This window comes from Panthera onca, chromosome A2 (genome assembly GCF_046562875.1).
Source record: "Panthera onca isolate mPanOnc1 chromosome A2, mPanOnc1 haplotype 2, whole genome shotgun sequence".
NCBI classification, from domain to species: Eukaryota; Metazoa; Chordata; class Mammalia; order Carnivora; family Felidae; genus Panthera; species Panthera onca.
The window spans coordinates 122,746,700-122,769,394 of record NC_138340.1 but is presented as its reverse complement, the minus strand read 5'-3'; the positions used below and the strand labels follow the sequence as shown (position 1 = coordinate 122,769,394).

Genomic DNA, 22,695 nt, shown 5'->3' with positions numbered 1-22,695 from the left:
TGTGGGTCTTCACCAGCGACTCCAAACCCAAATGTGAAGGCTGGAGGGTAAAGTCAGCAGACGACATACTCCATGCGGGGCAGAGGGCGAGCTGGACAATGTGTGTTTGTAAAAGGGCATCCGGTGCCCAGCATCAGCTGACAGTTGCCATGCTTCTAATCAGGCCCGAGGTTGTCAGATCTTGAGGTGTTTTTCTAAGAGAATCTGCACATCTAGAATTTTAGGCTAATTCTCCTGATTGGATTGTGAAATATTAATGGCCAATTCAAATATTTTTAAACTTACGTGGGTCAAAAACAAACAGAATCAGTCCTGTAATTCTCTCCTGCAACCTCTTCTCTTGGTATTTGTAAGTAAATAATTTTTAGAAGAAATGCACCGGGCCATAAACATGTGGTTAGAAGCGTTTTTATTACCAGCAGTGTCCTATATCTTGTCCACGTTTGTGAGAAAGACAGCCTTTTGGAGGGTGTATATAGAGCCTCCACATTAGCCCTTTCAGGCGGGATCTGTTTGAATATCCACCTTTCTACTTTTGCACAACAGTTTTGCATCTCCTCACATCCATCACCTGGTGGATGAGGCCTTCACGCAAAGGTTTCCCACGGCACCCATAGCCAGCAGGCTGGGGCTGGGGTTATGTGTAGATCCCTGCTCAGTAGCTAACACCACATTTTTCCTTCCCATTCAAGAAAGCATATTGGAGTCTAAGTCAGAATGCTAAAAATATACAAACGCCTTCCATCGACCTTAATTAATTTTTTAAGGAGAAAATTCAACACGAACAATATTCTAGCTATCATGGTTCACTTGGGACACAGCTCACAAATTTCAGGATAACATGGTTAAGAGATGTTTTAAAAAATAAAAATAAATAAGAAATATTGCTAAGCTTCTCAGTAGACCAGCATGGTCAATTGGGTTGACTTGCCCAACTCATTCGCCTTTAGGGTATCAGTTACAAGGATCATAGAAAGGTCACCAGAGACACTTGGACTCTTGAGGAAAGATAAAGGACACAAAAGACCATGTTCTCCAAAGTAATCAGTGAGTCTGAACCAAGCCTTCTCACCTCCTTAACTGGCAACAGGGAGTCAGTCCCCCCTTGAGCTGCTATTTGGATAATGTGAAGTCAAGTCCTGGTCACCAGTGTAGACCAAGAAATAAAGCACTTCCATGCTATTCATATTCTTTGCTCCATGAATTGATCCAGAAGATGCAGAAGCTAACACTAGAGTTTTCCCTGTTACCTCCCACTGTGGAATGATCTGTTTCCTTTCCGCTGCATTAGAAAACGAAAATTCAAGAGGCGGGAACAGAAACCAGATTCAAGAAAGAAGAGAGAGTCAAAGAGGTGACTGGCAATCTGATATAGTATGTCTCCTGGGGGAAAGGTGTCTGGATCTTAAAGGCAGACTATGACAAAATGAGAGCAGAAGCAAGTCTATTTTTTTTCTAGGTCACCACAGGGAACCAATCTAACCTATTTACAAGGGTCTCAGGGGAACTCTGTTTAAATAGCTATTTTGTCACCATCCTTTTCGTCATCTTCCATGATCACTTTGGGTCTCTCGTCCCTGAGCAGTGTCATACCTGCAAAACAAAGCACCAATCTGCAATTAAGTGCCTCTAATTAAAATATTAGACAACCTTACAGCGTAGACACAGCACACAGGAGCATGACAACCCAAAAGCCCTTTAGCATCTGCAGAGCTAAGTGTTAAAGGTGCCAACAGAAAGAGGGAGCTGGGTGACCTTATTTGGGCTTCCCAGAGGAGCTGTGACTCAGGCAGGACACCGCTCTGGTTACCAGGAGACACTAACCTGGGAGTCAGAGGCAACTTTTACCCCCGTGTCTGTGTTCTGCATTTAAGCTCACAGCACAGTTGGATGCAAAGCAAACAGGTTTTGGAGTCCAACTGCTTCGGACCTCTCATTCTGTCACTCACTCGATCTGTGTTGGGCCCGTGAACACTTTCACACCTGAATTTTCTCGGGTGTAAAATGAGCACGCTGATACTGATGTGAAGGGCTATTGTGCCCATTGAACAAGAAGCTCGTCCAGTGCTGAGCACAGCACCATGCCTGTGAGCAGCTGAGTCCGCTTCTCCCTTTCTCTTATTTTATACATTTTTGTTTCATTTGTAAAGTTTATTTATTTTGAGAGGGAGAAAGAGCATGAGCAGGGGAGGGGCAGAGAGAATAGGAGAGAGAGCATCTCAAGCAGGCTCCGCACTGTCAGCACACAGCCCGATGCGGGGCTTGAACTCACAAACGGTGAGATCATGACTTGGGCCGGAACCAACAGTCAGACATGTAACCAGTTGAGCCACCCGGGCGCCCCATCCCTTCCTTTTACACTTGCTAGTTCACTTCTTTGCAAAGAACTGGTCAGCAGCATAAAGTCAAAGTCAACTACATTTTAACATCTAGGGGAAATATTGAGCAGAGGCTCTGAACATGCCATTTCTGTGTGTCAGTGCTGGTAGGCGCTAAACTTTACGTGGTTCAGAGCAAAATGAGAAACTCAAGAACGGGCAGTGAGTTTTTGTAAAGTTCTGTGACTACCATTTAAAAAAATTGTTCTTTATTTTGAGGTGACTCTTTTTCTCCTTTTGGGTATTAAAATATCCTTTCTTTTATGAAATTTTAGGCATGTCAGGTGGTTAGTTTTTTAGCATCTTACTAGGCAGAATCCAAAGGTGGTATCCCTATGTTGGGCTCCAATATATTTTCTTTTTCAAGAGTTTACTGAAATTCAGAAGCCTAAGCACAATTTTCTGGACTGATCAGACCAGTTAAGACCATCCAAGGAGATCTGGGTGGGTCTGCTCATCCTGTGAATTGTGAAGTAGGGTCATTTTAATAAAAACATAACGGAGGGTATGATTCAAGGCCAGTCCTCCGTGATTTCTGTCATCTCATCCCAGCCAACCACAGTGCCTTGCCCCACTCCCACCTTCTCATAATTAGAATCCTTTTGGTTCATTAAGCATTTCATAAAGATCTAAACATGAGGGTAGAAAGCTGTGCACCACAAGAGGCCTTTCTACAACACTGGACTCCATTCAACAGCGGCAAATTAATGAAAACTACGTGTTGATCTTAATGACTATTCATTTGATTCAGTTCCTAGTTTGTTCATATGGGTTCTTTACCAATTAGCTGATATTTATTGGAGGAGAAAAACAATTTCAGAAGTCTGGTTGAAAATGAGGATTTTGCATAAATCAGTTAGGAAACACAGTGGGAGATATTTTCTCTTATACCTGCTGCAAAGAGGTTTGGATTTTTACTTGGAATTAAGGCTATCATGGTAGGAGAACATACAGTTAACTATGCTAATCCCCCAAACTTTCCATCTTAATTTCCTTGATATCTTTTCACATCAAGCCAAATTTGAGTTGATTCAAAGTGGACAAGAGCGTTTAAATTCCCAGATCCCAGTCAACTTTCTGATTATTTGGGGTATCCTTGAAACCTAGTTGTACAAGCATCTGGGCAGGAAAAAAAAGTCTTGGGATTCCAGGGAAAGGAGGAGCCTGTTTAACCATCAAGGTCAGCCCTTCCCAAACTAGGCTAGGCTTTCCACAGGGACACAGGAGATAATTTCAAGTGGAAAGTGAACTAGCATTTATATTAATATAGTTAAGCCTTAAAATAATGTCTTACAATGAAAAATACATATTGTGGCTCATCAAAATCTTGATTTCATGGCTATCATTGTTTAGGATGAGCCTTAAATCAGTAACATCTATGTCATCACTGCATTCTGCTTGATGTTTCATATTGTCAGCTTTGTTCATTTGATGATGAATGAGGTTTGATAAACACTGGTCTGTGATTTAACCCAGTCCTGAGCCTATGTTCTCCCATGGGAAACAGAGGTATGTTATTGAAGAAATGTACTCTAGAGCCAGAAAGCTTTGTCCTGGTGGTCATTGAACTTTGAGCAAGTCATTTAACCTGTCTGAGCCTCAGTTTATTCATTTGCAAAACTGGAGAAAAAAATAAATCATATCTCCCTCAGGGGGTGACACCGCCAGGTAGATTTAGACGAACATTCTTTTATGCTTCAAGCACACTTTTACGTGAACCTCCATTAAAGCACTTTTCACATTGTAGGAATCTTGGACAATACATCCATCACCCCTACCCCCTACTGAACTCTCGGGTTCTTTTTTTTTTTTCTTTAAGTTTAATTTATTTATTTTGAGAGGGTGGAGAGGGGTGGAGATGGAAAGAGAGAGAATCCTGAGCAGGCTCTGCACTGTCAGCACAGAGCCTGATGAAGGGCTCAGACTCACGAACCATGAGATCGTGACCTGAGCTGAAATCCAGTCAGACGCTTAACCAACTGAGCCTGCCTGGCCAAGAACTGTGAGGTTCTTAAAGGATATCCTAGCATCTAGCAGGGGACTTGGGATACATTAGGGACTTAGAAAATATCAGTTCCTACCTTTCCATTCTCTGTGTAGGAGAGTTTAAGGAACTTGCCTGTTTGTTAGAAACTGGTATGTTTTTAAGGCCAAAGCTGTCAGTCCGAGGTCTCTAAGGGCCAACCAATTAGCCTTGCAACAAGCTGTTTTAGGCCATGATCCCACTCAGAGCTGGTCACCTGCATTACAGATGTATGCCTCTAATTCAAGGAAGCCAGGGCTGAGATGCCACCTGTCCTGGCAAATCACACCAGAGAGAACACTATTCCCAGAAAAACAGAAGAGGTGTCACTTTCAAAGGACATATCAGTCTCCTTTCTACAAGCACATTACCGAGCTTTGATCTCCAAATATTTACAGCTCGTGGGCCAATGTTCCAAGCGACTTCTCTTCAATGCTTCCAGCCTCGTTATTCTTTACTTTCCCTGGTTCCTTTTGCCACAAACCTTAGCTAAAGACTTCTTTTTCTTTTAAGCAGCTCTCGGCTATTAAGATCTTACTAATCACAGTCCTATGCACCCTGCCATGCAGTCACCAAGATGGGGGGCTCGGGCAAATGTGGGCCAAGTTGGGAACAGACCTGGGTTGGCAAGGAAGTCAGAGATGACTCCTCACTAAGGAGTTGTCTGGCAGTTGGAACCCAACAAATAAGCTCATTAACCTAGGGGAATGAAGGCAGTTAGCAAGAGATTTAGAAGAGAGAGATAATCCTTGTCCGGTCTTCACTTGCCAAGGGCTAATGAGAGGAGATGTCTCCAGAGTGCATTTGTCTGTGAGTTCCTCTCAACACCCTTATTAGAACCAATATGAGTCTCTCTGAACATCTGCCGAAGGCTCTATCCTTATCAGCTTAACTAGCATTTCGATTACTGCCAAATCTTTAGATACTAAAAGCCTCTTCAAAAATAAAGTGCTTCAGCTAATATGCTAATAAAAGCTAGAATCATAGAACACTATCTATAATTGCAAATACAACACAGAGATTTGCTGATCCTAGGAATTCCATAATGTGTGTAGAGTCCGTGGATATACAGCCTCTCTTTCCAGCTCTGTGTACTTTGCCCTGTTTGATAAACACTTTTAAAAAATTCAGCTTGGAAGCTGCTCTCCTAAGATGTAGATATTGGGATGTAGGCAGCATCCATTGCTTAAATAAACAGGGCTTAACATTTTAGGAAGTCCTTTGAATCAGTAGATTTATATGGAGAGGTAAAAACACTTGCAGCTAGGAAAATTCTCACTTTTAGAAATGGTTTGAATAATCTCAAGGAATATAAGATTGAAAAGAATGGAGGGGAACTCACATTTATTGAGGACTTTGAACAATCCAGGATCTGTGCTAAGTGCTTTATATACTTTATTTAATTTTGTTAACAATCCTGGGAAACAGATTTTTATGGTCCTCCATTCAGAAATGCATGAAATGAAGGAGGTTCTTTTGTTTGTGCTGGTTGCCCAGGCTCCCAAAGCTAGGATGAGCAGAACCAGAGATCAAACTTAGTCCTTTCTGATCGCAAAGCCCATGTTCAATGCCTCTGCTAAGGTGACTCTATGCCCATAAATATTTTGTTCCTCGATCAAGTCTTCCCCTAGAAGAACTTCAATAAAAACAAATATAGGAATAGGTAAAGAAATAAAATCTCCTAATAGAGAACTTGGAACTGCCAAGAATTGTGATTGGCAAATAGAATATCAAATCAACAGATCCTTATTGAGCACTGCTGTACAGAAGGGACTTGGCTAGACAGCAAGGTCAATACCAGCAACATAGAGCAATCACAGGCCAGTTCTCATGAATTCATCAAATTTAAGTCAATTGAAAGAAAAGCTACAAAAATAGCAGCAAGAACGATGAAAACTATACTGAAAGATGACAGTCTCAGTTTGCACGCCCATCTACTACAGAGTTAGTTATGGACAGAAAAGATCCATTTTGGACTCGGAGGGGTCTGTTAGCAGAGACTTTGATCTGGTTGAGTCTTGAAAGGTGACTAGAACTGGGACAGAGGCAGAGCTTGGGGGAAATGTGTGATGGGTTGGAGGTTCATTGCAGGCATGTGAGAACACGTTTGAGGCAGTTCAGAACCTGCCACTTGGTCCTTGGTCCACTTCTTCAGAGAAATGCCTCCTCAATGCTCCATGCATCCTTGCCTGGCTCTGCTCCACAGAGATCAGTGGCCTTGTCTGTATCCCTGACTGCCTATTTATGATGTCTTCTTCTGAGGTGTCTTTCAATTTTTTATTAAATAAAATAATGGGGAAACATAGTTCTATAGCAACAAAATCTCATCTCCTCCCTAAGGGTCCCTTCTGGATTGCCATAGAGCTGAAAGTCCCAACTATCCACCACAGTACGACGTAAGGCAGACCTGGATTAGAGCCCCAGCTCTGCTGCATCACCGCGTTTGATCTTGAGCATAATTTGATCCATTTATCTGTCCTCCTAATCATCCCATCTCAGTCCAACCAATCAACCAAGCAGCTACCTCTCCGTCAATGTCATCCACAGAAGACTTGAAGTTACATACATTCTCTTTCAGCTTTTTTATGTGAAGGGACCTAATAGCTCCTTTCTTGTGTTACTCAGCTGATTTAAACAAAATCCACAAACATACCGAACTCAGTACCTAACATTTAGTAGAGTCTCAATGGACATTAGTACATTTTCTTCTCTGCCACCCCCTCCAAATATCTGTGTAAAACACACACTCACACATGTGACTCACTCAGTCACATGTATAAGACTCTCTCAGTCTTATAACCTAATCGTGAATGTATATGTCTTTTTCCCCAACCTGCACTTAACATTCTCAGGGACAAGACTACACTTCATACATTAGCTGCCTTATATAGCCTGGGGTGGTGTACATAGTTCAGCAAGACTTTTTGGTTTGATTTGACACATATTAAGGTGGCTATCATTATTTCTGAATCTCCCTTTCTCTCCCTCTCCCTCTCTCTTTCTCTTGTTTTAAAGATTTGGTCAGTATATCCAGGCGTCTTGGGAGAATCAGTTATCAGTCATAGGATGCATGATTCATGGAAGACTAGGGAGGGGGATATTTCAACTCTTTTCAAGGACCCACTGACATTTCTATTTCATTGGCCCAGTGAATTTGACCAGTCCTGCTGAAGCATGAGTAATGCTCTGAACCTCCCCCAGCTCCAACTCAGCCCTGGGGGAGCTGCCGGGGAAGGTAAACGTGAAAGGCAGCAATAAATGCTCCTCTTCCCCAGAGCACTTCTGTGTGACACAGATTGCTGGGCCAGGACAAAGGCCATGCCCGTGGCAGTTCCAGATGGCAAGGCTCTTGACCTTTTCCCATCGCCCCCTGCAAATGCCTTGCACCAGCTCTTTTACCTGCTGCAAAGGGGGACACGTGCAGGGCAGGTGTGTCTTTTCTCCTTGGTTTTTTCTGTTCCAGGTCAGTGTTATGAAGAGCTGGACTCATTTTGCCCTTTGGATGTCTCTCTTGAACATCGTATCTTTGAATTAAATGTTCTGAAAGCACACCTGCATGGTTTGGGGAACAAATGGGGAAACAGGGTCAAACACATATATCCTAATACGTAAGGACTATGCCTTCATATTTGCACATATACCTAGTGATGGTAGTCAATATATCTTTTCAAACTTATTTTAAACAATCGTTTCAATATTAAGAATTGGTCTCTATTGAGGCAACACTAGCGAACATCCTCTAAGTAAAGGGTTTCACGTGCCTGATTTTATTTTAGCCTCAGAAAACACTGAGGAATTTCGTATTACCATCACCGTCACACGTCTGAGGAAAACGAGGCACCGAAATATACCCACAGCAGCCCAGCTCCCAGGGGTCAGGGCCAGGAATTGAGCCCAGGTTTGCCTGCCTCCCAGGGCCATCCTGGCTAGAGCAATGCATCATTTGTTGTTCTTCAGGCCACATGCTTCACTCTTCAGTGTCTTGCCTGCCTTCTCACCTCTCCCACATGTGAAATTTCTCTCCATCATTTAAAGACTCTCTGAAAGCGGCCTCTTCTAGGAAACTTTCCACAACCCCTTGCCCAGGCTGAGCTCCTGGAGTCTTTATGTAAGGACCTCATTACTTACATAAAGCAATTATTTTACTTTTACATAAGTAAACAACTTTTACATAAAGTTGTTATTTCTTCCTGCATATTTCAGCTATTTAGGTGCTTCTGTTTTGTCTTGTAAAACTGAAAGTTCCTTCCCAGGAAGCTGTGGCTTCTATTTGTTTTGTAGCCCTCCAAGTGGATCATGAGTGGAAAGAACACTAAATACATGACCCAGAGGGAAGGAGAAAAGGAAAGAAGACCAAACAAAACTGTTGGGAAACAGTGTCACACCTCACACACAAGGTTGTTAGAGAGACACGTTAGACAACGTGTTTGTCAAACCATTTTGCTTTTTCCTGGGCACACAGAGAGTCTACACTTCTCAGCCTCCCTTGTAGTCCGGTGAAGTTTGTGACTGAAGGACGCGAGGTGTGCCCCTTTTGGGCCTGCCAATCTTGCCCTCTGTTCTGCGCCCCTCCCCACTTCATCCCTGGGCCTGCTGGATGCTGAGGCTCACGGTGACTTTGAAAGCCATGTGCTGGTGATGTGCAAACTGCCACCGGCCAGAATCCTTGAATTACTGTTTGGAGCAGAACCTGCTTTTGCAACTTGCACTATTGATGAGTGAAAAAAAAAAAAAACAACCCAAAACTTGTGCCATTAACATTTTGTAATTCATTTGTTATAGCAGCTGGCCATATTGTCATGAAGACAGATGTAGGGATAGTACCAGTGATTTAAAAACACCCAAGTATTTAAGGAAACGTTGTAAGACCAATGTGATCTATGGCAGCGGTTCCCTTTTACAGATGTGCGAACTGAACTCATTGTCCGTTACCTGGTATGAAAGGCGGGATGTGCAACGCCGGTGTATCTTTTCTTCTTGGTTTTTTTTGGTCTGACTCAACATTCAGGGCAACCTGCACATTTTTTCCCTTTCTTGGCTTCTTTTTGAGATCACAGTCCTTAATGAACTGGTCTGAAAGGTCATCTGATATTGAGGGGATGCAAAATAAAAAAGAATGTGATGTGAATAAGGGTTGCTCACAAACTGGTTGGTTTCCAAGCACTTGCAGGAGCCATTTGGTCTGAAAAGGAAAATTATTTATATATTTTGGCCTAGTCTACATCAGACTTTAGGAGCCTTGCACAAATACACAGTAAAACAGAAAACTGGAATATTCTACAAAACGCCAAAGGGGATGGATAATCAAAGCAAAAGAGAACTTTAAAATATAATTAGGCAAGCCACAGAGTGGGTGTGAGTTAAATTTCTGATGGGAGAACAGGTTCTCTGTGCTAAATGCTCTTTCTTAACTTCTTTTCCTGAAGGCTTGCTCTCTTGAAGACTCCACGGGTCAGGATGGAGCCAGGCATGCTCTTCAGTCTTGTAGTAAAGTTCTCTGCAAATTCCTCACCCACCTCCATTTCTGTGGTCAGGTGGTCACCCGGATGATTCACACTTGCCTTCAGCATTGGTGTCTTGGTTCACTGCACACTGGCATTGCAATTCTCCCAGTTGCCCATCTCAACCCCAGGTCCTCCTGCCCTCTTACCCAGCTTTTTACCTTTGTCAGTGCCTGGAGCTTGTGAGGCTCTGCATCACATCCATCAGATGCCAGGGTACACAATTAATCCAGTCTGATCACTCCTCGCCCATTATTTTCTTTGCTCCATCTGACTCCTCAATGCTTTTGTTGATGGTGCACTCCTCTGAGCTTCTCTGTCATTGTTCTAGCGCCTGTTTATTCTACAATGGTTTCTCTCCTGCTCTAGAAAGAGGCTTCATGGAAATTAAGGATTATGTCCTTTTAATAATTTTATTCTTAGTTGCCTCTCCCTCCAATAAATGCATGTTGAATGGATAAGTGATGTTGGACTGATCCCAGTTCAATCGGGCCCTCACTTTCTAGGAACTTTGATATCGTCTCAAATTTTTAAATGGGGATAATATTAAATCAGTGTGTGTGTGTGTGTGTGTGTGTGTGTGTGTGTGTGACAAACAGACAGAGAAGACTACATTTGTTAATGTTGGTAAAGCAGTTGTTACATTTGATACATCTCAAATCCTCAAAAAAAATTGACTCTGGCCATTGCTCACTCCCTGACACCTTCTACAAGATCCAAAGAAAGCCCACCTCCCCACCCCATCTCTGTAAGTCTTTCCCAGTCTTGGGTATCCTTTCTCAGCTTCTGGGTAGCTGCAGGAGTTTTGCTCATGTAACACCTTTTCTGCATATATATTCTCTGCCGTCTTTGATGACAGGTATCTTGTGTTTTTATCTCCTTACAGCAATTAATAAATATTTGTCGGATGTATGCTTGAATGAATGAACTCAAACATGTTATATATAAGGAGATAGTCTGTTAGGGTTCAAAGAAGCCATAGACAGTGAAGAAATTCACTATGACCTGGATACAGTCTGGTTACATCTACGGCTGTGAATGAATTTGGGGAAATTCAGGTATTAATTGGATATTTTCAGCCCCTTCCTCTTTTCCTTCTTCCTTTTATTCTCCTTCCTTCCTTCCTTCTTTCCTTCCTCCCTTCTTTTTCTCTGTTTCTCTTTTATGAAAATATTCAGGTCAATGTCTTCAAAACACTGGGGGTTAAATGTGTCAAACCCGTTCACTTCAGTTTTGTGGGTCTAGATATAACCTGTGTCATTCATTCATGCATTTATTCAACAAACGTTGATCAAGTTCCTACTCTATGCCAGGTCTTGAGCAAGATTCTAGGGCTAAAAAGACAAGTAAGAAACGGTCCTTGTTTTCAAGTTGCTGTGATCTATTGGGCTTTATGTCTGGATGGGGTCCTTTGTTTTAGAAAATTCAATATGCACGAGAAACCTACCAGGAGAAATACTTAGTAACCATACATTATTATGCCTGCATCATCCAAAGATCACAGTATATAACCAAAAAATCAAATAGCATCATTCCCTTCAGCCATATTTAATAGTAACACATGTTTCCTTTCACCTAAAGGATTTGAATAATTCCATCCAATCATTTCAATTTAATAAATATTTATTGAGATCATATTATATGTAAGGCATTGCACTATTTGCTTTTAGGTTTACATATACAAAAAAAAAGAGGTGAGTGGGGAACTTTCCTGAGTACTGCTTATGTACGAGATAATTCCACATCCTTCTAGTGTGTGGGAATGACCAACACCTTCTCTGACTAATCAATTCCTGTGTCTTACCGGTTGTTAAATATTCATATCGTATCCCAAACACATTCTTTCATGTAGTCCTTACACCAAGCCCACAAGGAAGGCGTGCTATTATCTCCAATTTGCAGACGAGGAAACTGAAGTTGGGAAGGCCAGATGAAAAACTAAAGGTTACATTCCTGGCATGTTATGGCACCAAGAGTAAGCCGAGGTTCTTGGGACTATGTTTCATAAGGACTGAAATTACCGTTTTAAAAATTTGCTGCCACATAGCACAGTTAACCCCCCCCCGCCCCATATCATACATACCATAGGCATTTGTTGAATGAATGAATGTTGGTCAGAATGGGTGCTGCCCAGCGGTAGGGCCTCTGGAAGTACAGGCTGGATGTCGACCAGTCATGGGTCACCATTCAACCCCAGGATACGACTCAGTGCACAGTACAGAGAGCAAGACATTTGCTTCAATTTGGACTTTTACTTCCATTGCACTTTTTCCTACTTTTGGAGAAATCCTGAACATAAACTATCTTGATGGCAAATGGGGAGAGGGGAGAGGAAGGGGGACTCATAACCAGGCGAGACATAAACAAAGGCTATGAATATGCAAAAGGCCCATCCATCAAAAGTCTGAGTGTCTCATTTTTAGAAATGGGTAGAGGCAGAAATGTTTCTGGTATTTTCATTACAAAGGTTATGCAAAAAGTCAGTTCTGGAAAGGAAACAGATTGACAATAAAGCCGAAAAAGGCTATTTAAAATTCTGTCTTGATAGGCAAAGAGAGATATTTGAAATATTTTATTGCACTGCACATGGGGTGTAAGTGTGCCGGCAAATACTGGAAAGTGGGTCTTCTGCCACATTCCATTTATTGCCTCAGAAATGCTCTGTCTGGGACTCTGTCAGACCCAGAAAAGAGGACAATGCCTTTTCTCTCTTTCTGTAACTCTAATGAACTTCTCTCCAGTGCTTCGGCTAATATTTACATGGCAGACCCCACAGAGCCATGGCTATTTGCCTTTCCAGCTGGTGTTGGCTGTCACCAGAAGGTACAAACGATCAGGTTTCAGGGGGCCTCCCGCTGACTTGCCTGCAAACCGAATGGTGAGAGGATGGCAGAGACACCTCCTTTCTGACTCTCACTACTGACATGCACGCTGCAGCATTTACCTAAGTGCTCACGATGAGGGTCTAGCTTGTCCAGCCTGTCTTCTGAGAGCTCCAGTGGCTGCATTTGCTCAGTGGACATCATCGAAGGAGGTATATCTTCTCCAGCCCTACAGAAGTATAAGAAACAAGACCATTAGTGTGTCTTCTGTTCATTTGCTCACTTAGTAAATAAGCGTATTTACTGAGCACTTACTACGTTCTCAATTCAATCCCATTTTTTCAAGTCTGTTTCTTATGCTTAACTACTAGAAGCTCTAACTTAAGATTTAAGGTAAAATAGGGGCTCCTGGGTGCCTTAGTCAGTTAAGCATCCAACTCTTGATTTTGGCTCATGTCATGATCTCTTGATCGGATATCGAGCCCTGTATCAGGCTCCATGCTGACAGCGCAGAGACTGCTTGGGACTCTCTCTCTCTCTGCCCCTTCCCTGCTTGTATGCATGTGCGTGAATGTACGCTCTTTCTCTCTTTCTCTCAAAATAAATAAACATGAAAAAAGATTTAAGTCAAAATAAATGAAACACACACATACATGGATATAACTGCCATTCATCAAACGTTCAATATTTATTCCTCTTTCAGAAGCACTGTGGGAGTTTCTGAATGAATACTTGTCAATTCTGAATTCGAAATGAGTTAGCTGAGAGTTACAGAAATCTTGATTAAATCTTGTCTATATATTCTGTTGAGTTCTGCAAAGTAGGATTATGTCTACTTCATAGATGAAGAAAGCAAGAATCAGAAAACATAATTTCTTTAGTTATGCAATTCTTAAATAGCCAAGATCCAATTATTAAATAGCCTGGGTCCAAACCCAGTCCTGAAGATTTCCATTAGATACCCAAGACTCTTAAAACAGTGATTCCTTTGAACCCAAATTGAATCAGCCTTCTGGTTTTCTATCATGACATACTACAAAGTATAGCATGTAATGTATAAATGTATAGTATAAAGTAATTATAAGGTAATAAGATTTTTTTTCCCTGCCCGTATTATAAGGTGGTAAGAAAAAAATCTAGGTCTTGAAATGGATCTTTATTATTTTCTCCCTAGAGATTTCTGACATTAAAGCAAGTCTATTTCGCCCTCCCCCTCCCCCATTTTCTTAGACCACAAATCCATTGAACTTTCAGAGCTATTGTAGTCATTCTCCAGGAGTGGAAATCCAGAATGGACATATGTCAAGTCTGAATGAGAAATGCATTACTTGAGATTTATAGAATCTGCCTTGGTTCTATTTCTTTCTGAAAATTTATTTCTCACGTTCTATCACAACAAGAATACTTGCAGACAAAAAAGATTAAAGTGGCCCAAACTGATCCTCTGTTCTTGAGATTCCTGGATCACTGGCATGCAGACGAACACAGAGACCAGTTGTGTTAACATTTCAAGCTCATAGAATTAGTTCAACTCAGTTGTCTTCTGAGGAATAAGCCAGTTTTCTCCGGGAAGGCTGGAGGGCCTCTCCCCCTACAAGCTGAGATCATTGCATAGCAGATGGAGCTATTAACGGATTACTTGAACCCGGCTTTTAGTGTCATTCTGAGCAGACTGACTGTACTGAGTGACTTTAGCAGAAATCAATTCAGACCATTGTTTTAATGTTTGTATAAAGACTGCCAACTCCCTGGGACCATAAGGAAGTATGCTGTTAACTTGGGTGGTTACCGCCCACCTGCTCAAGTGGAGAGGAAAGCCATTGGACCATCAGTCGGGATGAGTGGGCTCAGTGCTGAGGTCTCGAGGGAAAGTTACAGCCTCAAATACGGCCTGTGCGCCTTAACCAATCCAATCTTACTTCACTCTGGGCAGAAAGTCACAGGCCCCATCATTGACTTGATGCTGAAAATCACCCCATTGAGGATCTAGTCCAGTGTTCATTTAGAAGGAGAACTGAGGCTTGAAGAGGTTGAAGGGACCTATCATTAGTTACACACTTAGAGTCAGAGCCGTCATTTGACCATAGGCTCCTACTCTCTGTTCTAGGTCTTATCTGGCAATGGTTCCCCTCTCCTTCTCTCCAGCCAGAGTAAGCTGTTCTTTTCTTTGTACTTGAATCATATGACTGCTCCTGTGTGCTCAATAGCTGGTTATTTAACTCGAATCTGAGCTTTCAAGTTCAAATGGATCTAGGCTGAATCTCAGCTCTTCAAAAAGAGGTATGACTTTGATTCAGTAGCTAAATCTTAATGAGGTAGTGGGGGTAAATGGAGCCCAAGTAACCATGTCATCATTTTTTCCCCTTTTTTCTACAAGCTACAGCTGCTATGATAGAATTAGCAAAGCCTAGCCTCTTTGGGGTGCACTGAGGGATGGGCCCCCGGGGTCACAGGTCCCTCTCTGTCCCCCTATCCCATTCTTACCCTCACTTTTCTTACCTGTAAAATAGAGGAAATAGTATCTACCTCATAGAGTTACTATAAAGGTTAAATGGAATAGCTCCCTGCTTTGCACATTGCAGGTACTGAGTGAATGGTAGTCACTGTTAGGTAACATCTCTACCACACCGGATGACTAGCTAATGAAGACCAGCTTGTTTAGCTAAAAAATTATCAAACCTTTCATTTTCATCTAGATGCTGAACCATGGGCGGGCTAGCCTTCATCTGAACAAAACGGCTCTCACAGTACTGGACGTGTGAGAGAGAAGCCTTCCCTTAGCAGGTGAATTGTCCAAGTGTTGGAAGTCCCTGGACAAGGTGAGGGCACCTGCTTCTTCCCCAAGATAGTACCTCGTGTCTGTAGGGGAAGCAACACTATTTTATTCATTCATATATTTATTTATTTATTTACTTACTTTAAACTTTAAACTTTTTTTTTTTTTAGAGAAAGAGAGAGAGAGAGAGAGTGCTAGCAGGGAGGGGCAGAAAGAGAAAGAGAGGGAGAGAGAAAGAGAGAGAGAGAATCCCAAGCAGGCTCCATGCCCAGCATGAGCGACTGAGTCACCCAGGCACCCCAGAAACACTGTTTTAAACCAGTGTGATTGCAAGCATGCAGTGCTGGGCCAGGCTGGCAAGCTTCTGTTTGCTATGGGGCTGAAAGATGGTTTTCAGATTTGGGGTTTTATGTCACAACAATAGCCTGTGCTGGGCAGGGTTGAGTTTTGCCCAGGGGATTAGAGGATACTGCTATCATGGATGATGTCATTAAGATCTTTTTGGCAGAAAACCTTCACACAAAGAAAGGAACAAGTACTCGAGGAGAGAAAAGTTTGGTTTAGTATCACCTTCTTGGTAACTGTCATTTTACCTGTCTGTTGAATGTTAGTATAAGATGACCCCCTCTCCCTACTCACTCGTCATTTCCCTCCCGGTGAATAAGGAGTGCTCTGTGTGATTGAGCCACTGTAAGACACGAGCCAGTCTAATGAATGAACTAAGAAATGATTTCTGCCCCTGCTCATGCTTTCTGTTCTTTAATTCAGCCTCCCCATCCCAAGCACCAGCGAAGGGACCCTGCGCTTGTCATGCTGCCCTGGAAGGTTGTATCATCTCCCTCAGCAGCTCACTGTAATTTGGGAATGTTCTTAGTGCTGCCTCTTTCTTTCATACCTAAATACCTGGCCCCTTGGGTGTTCAGATTCTAACCAAGGGACTAGGGCCTCATGAGATGCCTTGGGGGTATTACATAAACTGTTCTCTAGTACAAAGATTTTTCACCCTCTCACATTCTTCTTGCTGTTGATTGCACGTTCAGTGTCTCTGAATTTTAACACTCACACACAGTGTTGATTTGGATAATATCAAGCTGCCCACCCTCACCTGAAAAGCCTTTTTTTCTTCCCCCACAGAGAGACACTTGTAAATGCAAACACCACCTAGAGAAGAGATATATTAACCGACATCACATAAGACACAAGGGCGCCAGTGCATTTAATGATAAAAGTCACCTTCTCTTTTGAGAACAGGAACCGGAAGATCAGGGACCTGGGAAGGAAGCCCACCAAATTGCAGGAAGACAGCCAAGCCAGAGTGGGCTGCTGAAGCTGAGGACGCTGTGGGGGCGGGGGGCCTCCACCAGCCCAGAGCCGGTTCCTACTTTGGGGACAGTAGTGCTATTTCCTCATGTTAAAAAGATTCGTCAGTTCAGTTTGAGGTCAGAAGCAGGCCTGGGCATTTTGTCTTTTCTCTCAACACCGAGTAAGTTTCTTGGTTGGATGTTAGAATATGTAGTTTAACTCAAGGTCACTGACATCAAGCATTTGGCCCTGTGAGGCAATACGGGGTAGAAGCAAATGTTTGGTTACTTGTACTGGTCTCTAGCTGGGTCCACTTGGGGAAATTGTATGTCCTCCTGGAAACTTAGTTTCTGCATCTGTAAAATGGGTTGATGGTGGCTCTTTCTCCAGGGTTGAGGGTATTCACACAGCGTGTCTAAAGCTTCTAGCCCAGATCTCAGGGCACGCTGACACTTTAAAAAGTGTGCATTGCCTTGTTTGTTCTTTTCATCCTTATTAAATTGAACCGTTGGAAACGTCTCCTTGTCCCATCTTTGGCCTTATTTGAAGCTAATCACGAGATTAGAACAATCCAAGGTACAAATCAACACAGACACCCCTTTCCAAGTCTTGGGAATATGGTACTACTGATTCTCAGAAGCGAGCGGATGCAGCTTAACTGAGGAAATTCTAAAGAATTCTGAAGAATTTCCCCCAAAGTAATCATCCCTGGATTGATTTGATGGAATAAAAAGTTAGAAGGTTATGTCCACAGCCCAATGTGGTGTCTGATTATATAAAATCCGTATCCTTTGTCAAATCTCTTTTTAGCCTGAGGATTTAATTCAGGTCAATAAGTACTACGTTTTAAAATCAGGTTTGTTCATTAAAAGACTAAATTTGCAGTATTCCTCAAGGAGTGAGTCTTACTTGAAGTAGGGCATGGAAAGGTGTTTTTGGCAAGCGCAGCCTCCCCAGCCTTAGAAGATGAGCCTTCCCACAGTGTGCAAATATGTGGACATATCAGTGTTCATCTCGAAACTTAGCAATTTAGTTTGCGAGAATTCTGACTCTACAGAATTCAGAACTCCACCTCCTTTAGAAAAAATGTCTTGAAAATGATGACTTTTCCAGCTCCCCATCTAGCCCCAGCTTAGTCTTGCTCCAGAGCGCAAACCCCCGCCCCCGCCCCCTTCCCTGCCCCTTCACCACCAGCTGCTGCCTCCTTTGTCCCAGCGACCATCAAGAAGCAGTAACTGATTGAAAATTTGCTTTCCTTGCTGCAAAAGTTCTTGGAGTAAAAATCTGAAGCACTTACCAATCAGTGCAGGCTCTGGGATGAGAAGGCGAGAGAAGGGGAGGGCAAGCCTCCTCCCCAAGCTGGGCCGGCTTCTCTGCAGCAGTGGCTGCTGCTGGGCTCCAGCTCCTCTTATCAAGGGACCAGCTGCCGCTGTTGCCATGGGGATGCTCCGTTTCACAGGCGCCAGGGCAAGGGGGATGGAGAGGGGAAGACGATAATCTCGCTGCCACTGCTCCCACTGCAATAATTGTCCATTACAAAACACAATACAGAGTGGTACTTTGAGTTCCCAGTGTGCAAGGCTGGAGAAATCCAGACAAGCCAGCTAGACCCTCTAATCCCTGAAACAACCCGATGCAGTAGGGTTTTTTGGCCTGACTTTGCAAATACGGTAGCTGAGGCACAGTCAGTTTAGGTGACTTGCCCGAAAGGTGCTACAGCTAATTTTAATTCTCAAATCTACTTGAGTTTAAATACCACGAGGCACTTTCACTCACCACCGGGCCCCGGGTGAGAAGAATAGTAGCAATGGCTGACATTTCCATAAGGCTTCCCAGGTGACAGGCACTCTTCTTTACCCATATTGACTCATTTTATCTTCAGTACAGTCTTGCCAGATAAACTGCTGTCATCATCCCCCTCTCGCTGCTGGGGCACTGAGCTGATAAATCATCTGCCCAAGATCTCACTGCTCGTAAGTGGTAAGGCTAGAGCTTGAACTGGGCAATCAAATGTGGAATCCATGCTCTTAACCGGTTTGCAATACTGCTCATCATTCTGAGAGGACAGCACGTAGCGAAGAAAGCAGCCCTCCTTAGCTAGGTTGGGGTGTGGGGGCCAGGAAAAATTTGCTCCTCCAAAGGAACTAAACCAAATGTTCTAATACTAGGAATTCACATGCACTACAGGAAAGGGCAGGGGGAGCAAATGGTGTTGAAGCGAGGCTGGGTGTGATGTGCTGTCCTATGGAGAGGAAGGGTCTGTGTTGGGGGTAAGCTCACTGGAGGGAGTCCTGTGTTGACCAGAGGAGCAGTATCTAGTCGCTGGTCTGGGCATGAAGAGCAGGGAGGTTAGTCTGGGGGTTCGGGCAGAGACCAGCTTGAGACCTCTGGAGGGCAGCCAAGAGGCCACCCACCAATGACACCCAAGAGGTATGAATACAATCCACGCATGTTGTTTCCTCTCCTTCCAGAGGCTGCAAGCAGTGTGCATCCCTCAAAGCCCCTCATTGGCCTCAACTACCTGTTAGTCTTCAGTATTGAGTTGACTGATTCCCCCTTTCCATTTGCCAGTATCCCAAATAATAGGGCTGGAACCATAATAAACTCATCCCGACTCCTAGGGTTAGTTTATTCAGAGGCCATGGTAACAAATCAGCAGGGAGCAGCCTTCCTTGTTAGATCCGGTTTGTCTTAGTCCTTATTGGAATCTACTGGAAAGAAATGGAGGCTGCCACAAGGTAATCTCCTGGCTAGGAAGGGAGGCTCTGGATATTAAGAGAAAGTCCCTAGAGGCATCTCTCTGTTCCAAACTGCCTGCTTTATCTTCTTATCAACAGCCTTTTTGGCCAATGGGTTAGCAGTATCTTCATTTCCAAACTTGAGGGGAAAAAATACACTTTCTTCCTAAATTCTTCAATTCTTTTAAAAAATTAAACATTTTCTGAGATAATTTGGATTCACATATAGTTATAAGAAATAATGTGGGGTGCCTGGGTGGCTCAGTCGGTTCAGCATCCGACTTCAGCTCAGGTCATGATCTCGCAGTCCATGAGTTTGAGCCCCGCGTCGGGCTCTGTGCTGACAGCTCGGAGCCTGGAGCCTGTTTCAGATTCTGTGTCTGCCTCTCTCTCTGACCCTCACCCGTTCATGCTCTGTCTCTGTCTGTATCAAAAATAAATAAACTTTAAAAAAATTAAAAAAAAAAAAGAAATAATGCAGACAAGTCTCCTGCACCATTTAAGCAATTTCTTCCAGTGGTGCCATCTTGCAAAACTACATAGGACAGTATCTCAGCTGGTATATTGGTGTTGATACAGTCAAGATACAGAACAGCTCCATCACAAGAATCTCTCATGTTGTCCTTAGTCACACCCATCCCCCTCCCTTTTCTTTCCTCATTCTCCCTGCTCCTACTCACTGCTTAGCAGTCCCTCCAACCACTAATCTGTTCTCCGTTTCTATAATGTTGCTATTTTTAAAATGCTATATAGGGGAGCCAGGCTGGCCTAGTCAGTGGAGCATACGACTCTTGATCTTGGGGTTGTAAATTCGAGCTCCACAGTGGGTGTAGGGATTACTTAAAAAAATAATAAAATCTTTAAAAAATGCTATATAGGGGCACCTGGGTGGCTCAATCGGTTAAGCGTCCGACTTTGACTCAGGTCATGATCTTGCTGTCCATGAGATCAAGCCCCACATCAGGCTCTGTGCTGACAGCTCAGAGCCTGGAGTCTGCTTCAAATTCTGTGTCTCCTTCTCTCTCTCTCTCACCTCTTCTCTCTCTCTCAAAAATAAACATTAAAATTTTTTTAAAAAATGCTATATAAATGCCATCATACAGTATGAAACTTTATGGATTTGGCTTTTTTCTTTTTTAACTCAGCCTATTCCCAATGATTCATCCAAATTGTTCCATTCATCAATAATCTGTTCCTTTTTAATCACTGCCTAGTATTCCATGGTATATGCCAACATTTAACCTTACACATGTTGTAGGGCATTTGAATTGTTCCTAGTGTTTGGCTATTACAAATAAAGCTGTTCTAAAAATTCACGTACAGGATTTTGTGTGAACATAAGTATTCATTTCTCTGGGATAAATGCCCAGGAGTGCAATTGCTGGCTTGTATGGCAGTTGCATATTTAATAAGTAACGGCCAAACTGTTTTCCAAAATGGCTCTACCATTTTATATTTCCACCAGCCATTATGAGTGATCCAGTTTCTCTTCATAGTTGCCAGCATTCAGTGTTGTTGCAGTCAAAAAAATTTTTTTTAATGTTTATTTATTTTTGAGAAAAAGAGAGAGCGTGAGCAGGGGAATAGCAGAGAGAGAGGGAGACACAGAATCCGAAGCAGGCTCCAGGCTCTGAGCTGTCAGCACAGAGCCCAATGCGGGGCTCGAACTCACAAACTTCAAGATAATGACTTGAGCCAAAGTCAGATGCTTAACCGACTGAGACACCCAGGCACCCCTTTGTTGCAATTTTTTTAAAGTCATTCTTATAGGTGTGCAGTGGTACCTCATTGTGATTTTAATGTGTTTCTCTGTGGACTAATGATGTTAAACATCTTTTCATGCACTTACTTGCCATTTGTATGTTTCTTCGGTGAAATGTCTCTTCATATCTTTTGCCCATTTCTTAATTGGATTTTTTTTTTAACCATTGAGTGTTGTTGAAAACTTCTTTTTATTTTAGATACTAGTCCTCTATAAGAAATACGGTTTTGCAAATGTTTTCTCCCAGTTTATGGCTTGTCTTTGTCTTTTCTAACTCCTACCAGAGTCTTTCATGGAGCAAAAGTTTTAAATTTATATCAGGTCTCATTTATCAATAAATTAACTTTAAAACATATATAGTTGAGAATATTTCTGAAGCTCTTCAGGGAAGCTAAACGGTGTTAGGAATTTTAAAACACTCTTCTGTCACTGAATTTCCCCAATTCAAAAGGAATATTTCAAAGAAAGAAGAGAGTATGAATTCCTTATTTCCCCTTTGGATGGACATGTGTACTTATGCCAAGTTCAGGTTGTTGTTGTGGTGGTGTTTTTGTTTCTTTTTTTTTTTTTCCAGGGCTTTCTATGCACACTTTAATTGATTATGCCCAACCCCCCTTTTAAGGCAGATGTAAACAGCAACTGAGATGGCAGATGGTAATGTAAATCTATACCTCAGAGAGCTCTAAATAACAGCCACATATGTGCAGTGTTGAAGTCATAGACCCTTGGCCTACAGCGCTCCCAGCGTAAGTGCAAGGAGCCATTGTGCCCATGACATGATTTGTTGGTCCAAGAGCCTTCTGACGTGTGGCTCAATTGGCTTCTGGCTTCATTCCTGATGGATGCCTAATGGTAACTAGCTTTAAATGAATATATTTTCATTTTAATCACAAATATTCAATCTTTATGAATGAGAATGATCACAGTGATGAGCATTTCTAGACAATTTATTTTAGTCAATAGCCTATCGAGTGTGTACTTGAAATATTTGCTTTCCAGAATCAATCTAAGGCAGTTTCTGTGTTGAGGGGTGATGGGGCTTTCACAATCAAGGGAGAGAGAAAGAGCATAAGCAAATGCACTGAATATCTGTAGGCTGCTTTTATCCCAGACATCTTGCTGGGTCTCTTTGGTTGTCTCTTTCAGCCCTTAAAGAGGAGAAATAACTGTTTCAGATCAATATTTTCTGGTAAATAAGTGTCTGTGTTTTGCTTTGGGAAACTCTGAACACCTTTTAGTTCTTCATAACAGAGGACTATTTGAATTACCCAATAATAAGTTCTGATGTCATTTATTCTCATTTAATTAAAATTAAGATATAAAACAATTTAACATTTCAGAAATGAACTGTCAAATACTCAATAAGTGCTTATTGAAATAAAAGGTGGTGTCA

The 22,695-nt window shown here is 42.5% G+C and overlaps 1 protein-coding gene across 1 annotated transcript; it reads right to left on the bottom strand.

Moving 5' to 3' along the window:
- Positions 1-392: 392 nt before the first annotated feature.
- On the bottom strand, positions 393-18,284 carry PPP1R17 (protein phosphatase 1 regulatory subunit 17). The gene is made up of 5 exons (XM_060632849.3): positions 18,100-18,284; positions 12,847-12,953; positions 9,334-9,486; positions 7,801-7,953; positions 393-1,593 (listed from the first exon to the last, which is right to left on the bottom strand). The coding sequence occupies exons 2-5, from the start codon at positions 12,926-12,928 to the stop codon at positions 1,514-1,516; spliced, it is 468 nt and encodes a 155-aa protein (XP_060488832.1). The 5' UTR covers positions 12,929-12,953; positions 18,100-18,284; the 3' UTR covers positions 393-1,513.
- Positions 18,285-22,695: the final 4,411 nt, after the last annotated feature.

Excerpts from the sequence above, each read along its gene's own strand:
- PPP1R17 (XM_060632849.3), bottom strand. The coding sequence starts at position 12,928 with ATGATGTCCACTGAGCAAATGCAGCCACTGGAGCTCTCAGAAGACAGG. Across the intron at positions 7,954-9,333 it reads CATCCCGCCTTTCATACCAG|GTGTGCTTTCAGAACATTTA; the intron begins GTAACGGACAAT and ends CAAACCATGCAG. Across the intron at positions 1,594-7,800 it reads CGTGTCCCCCTTTGCAGCAG|GTATGACACTGCTCAGGGAC; the intron begins GTAAAAGAGCTG and ends TTTGTTTTGCAG.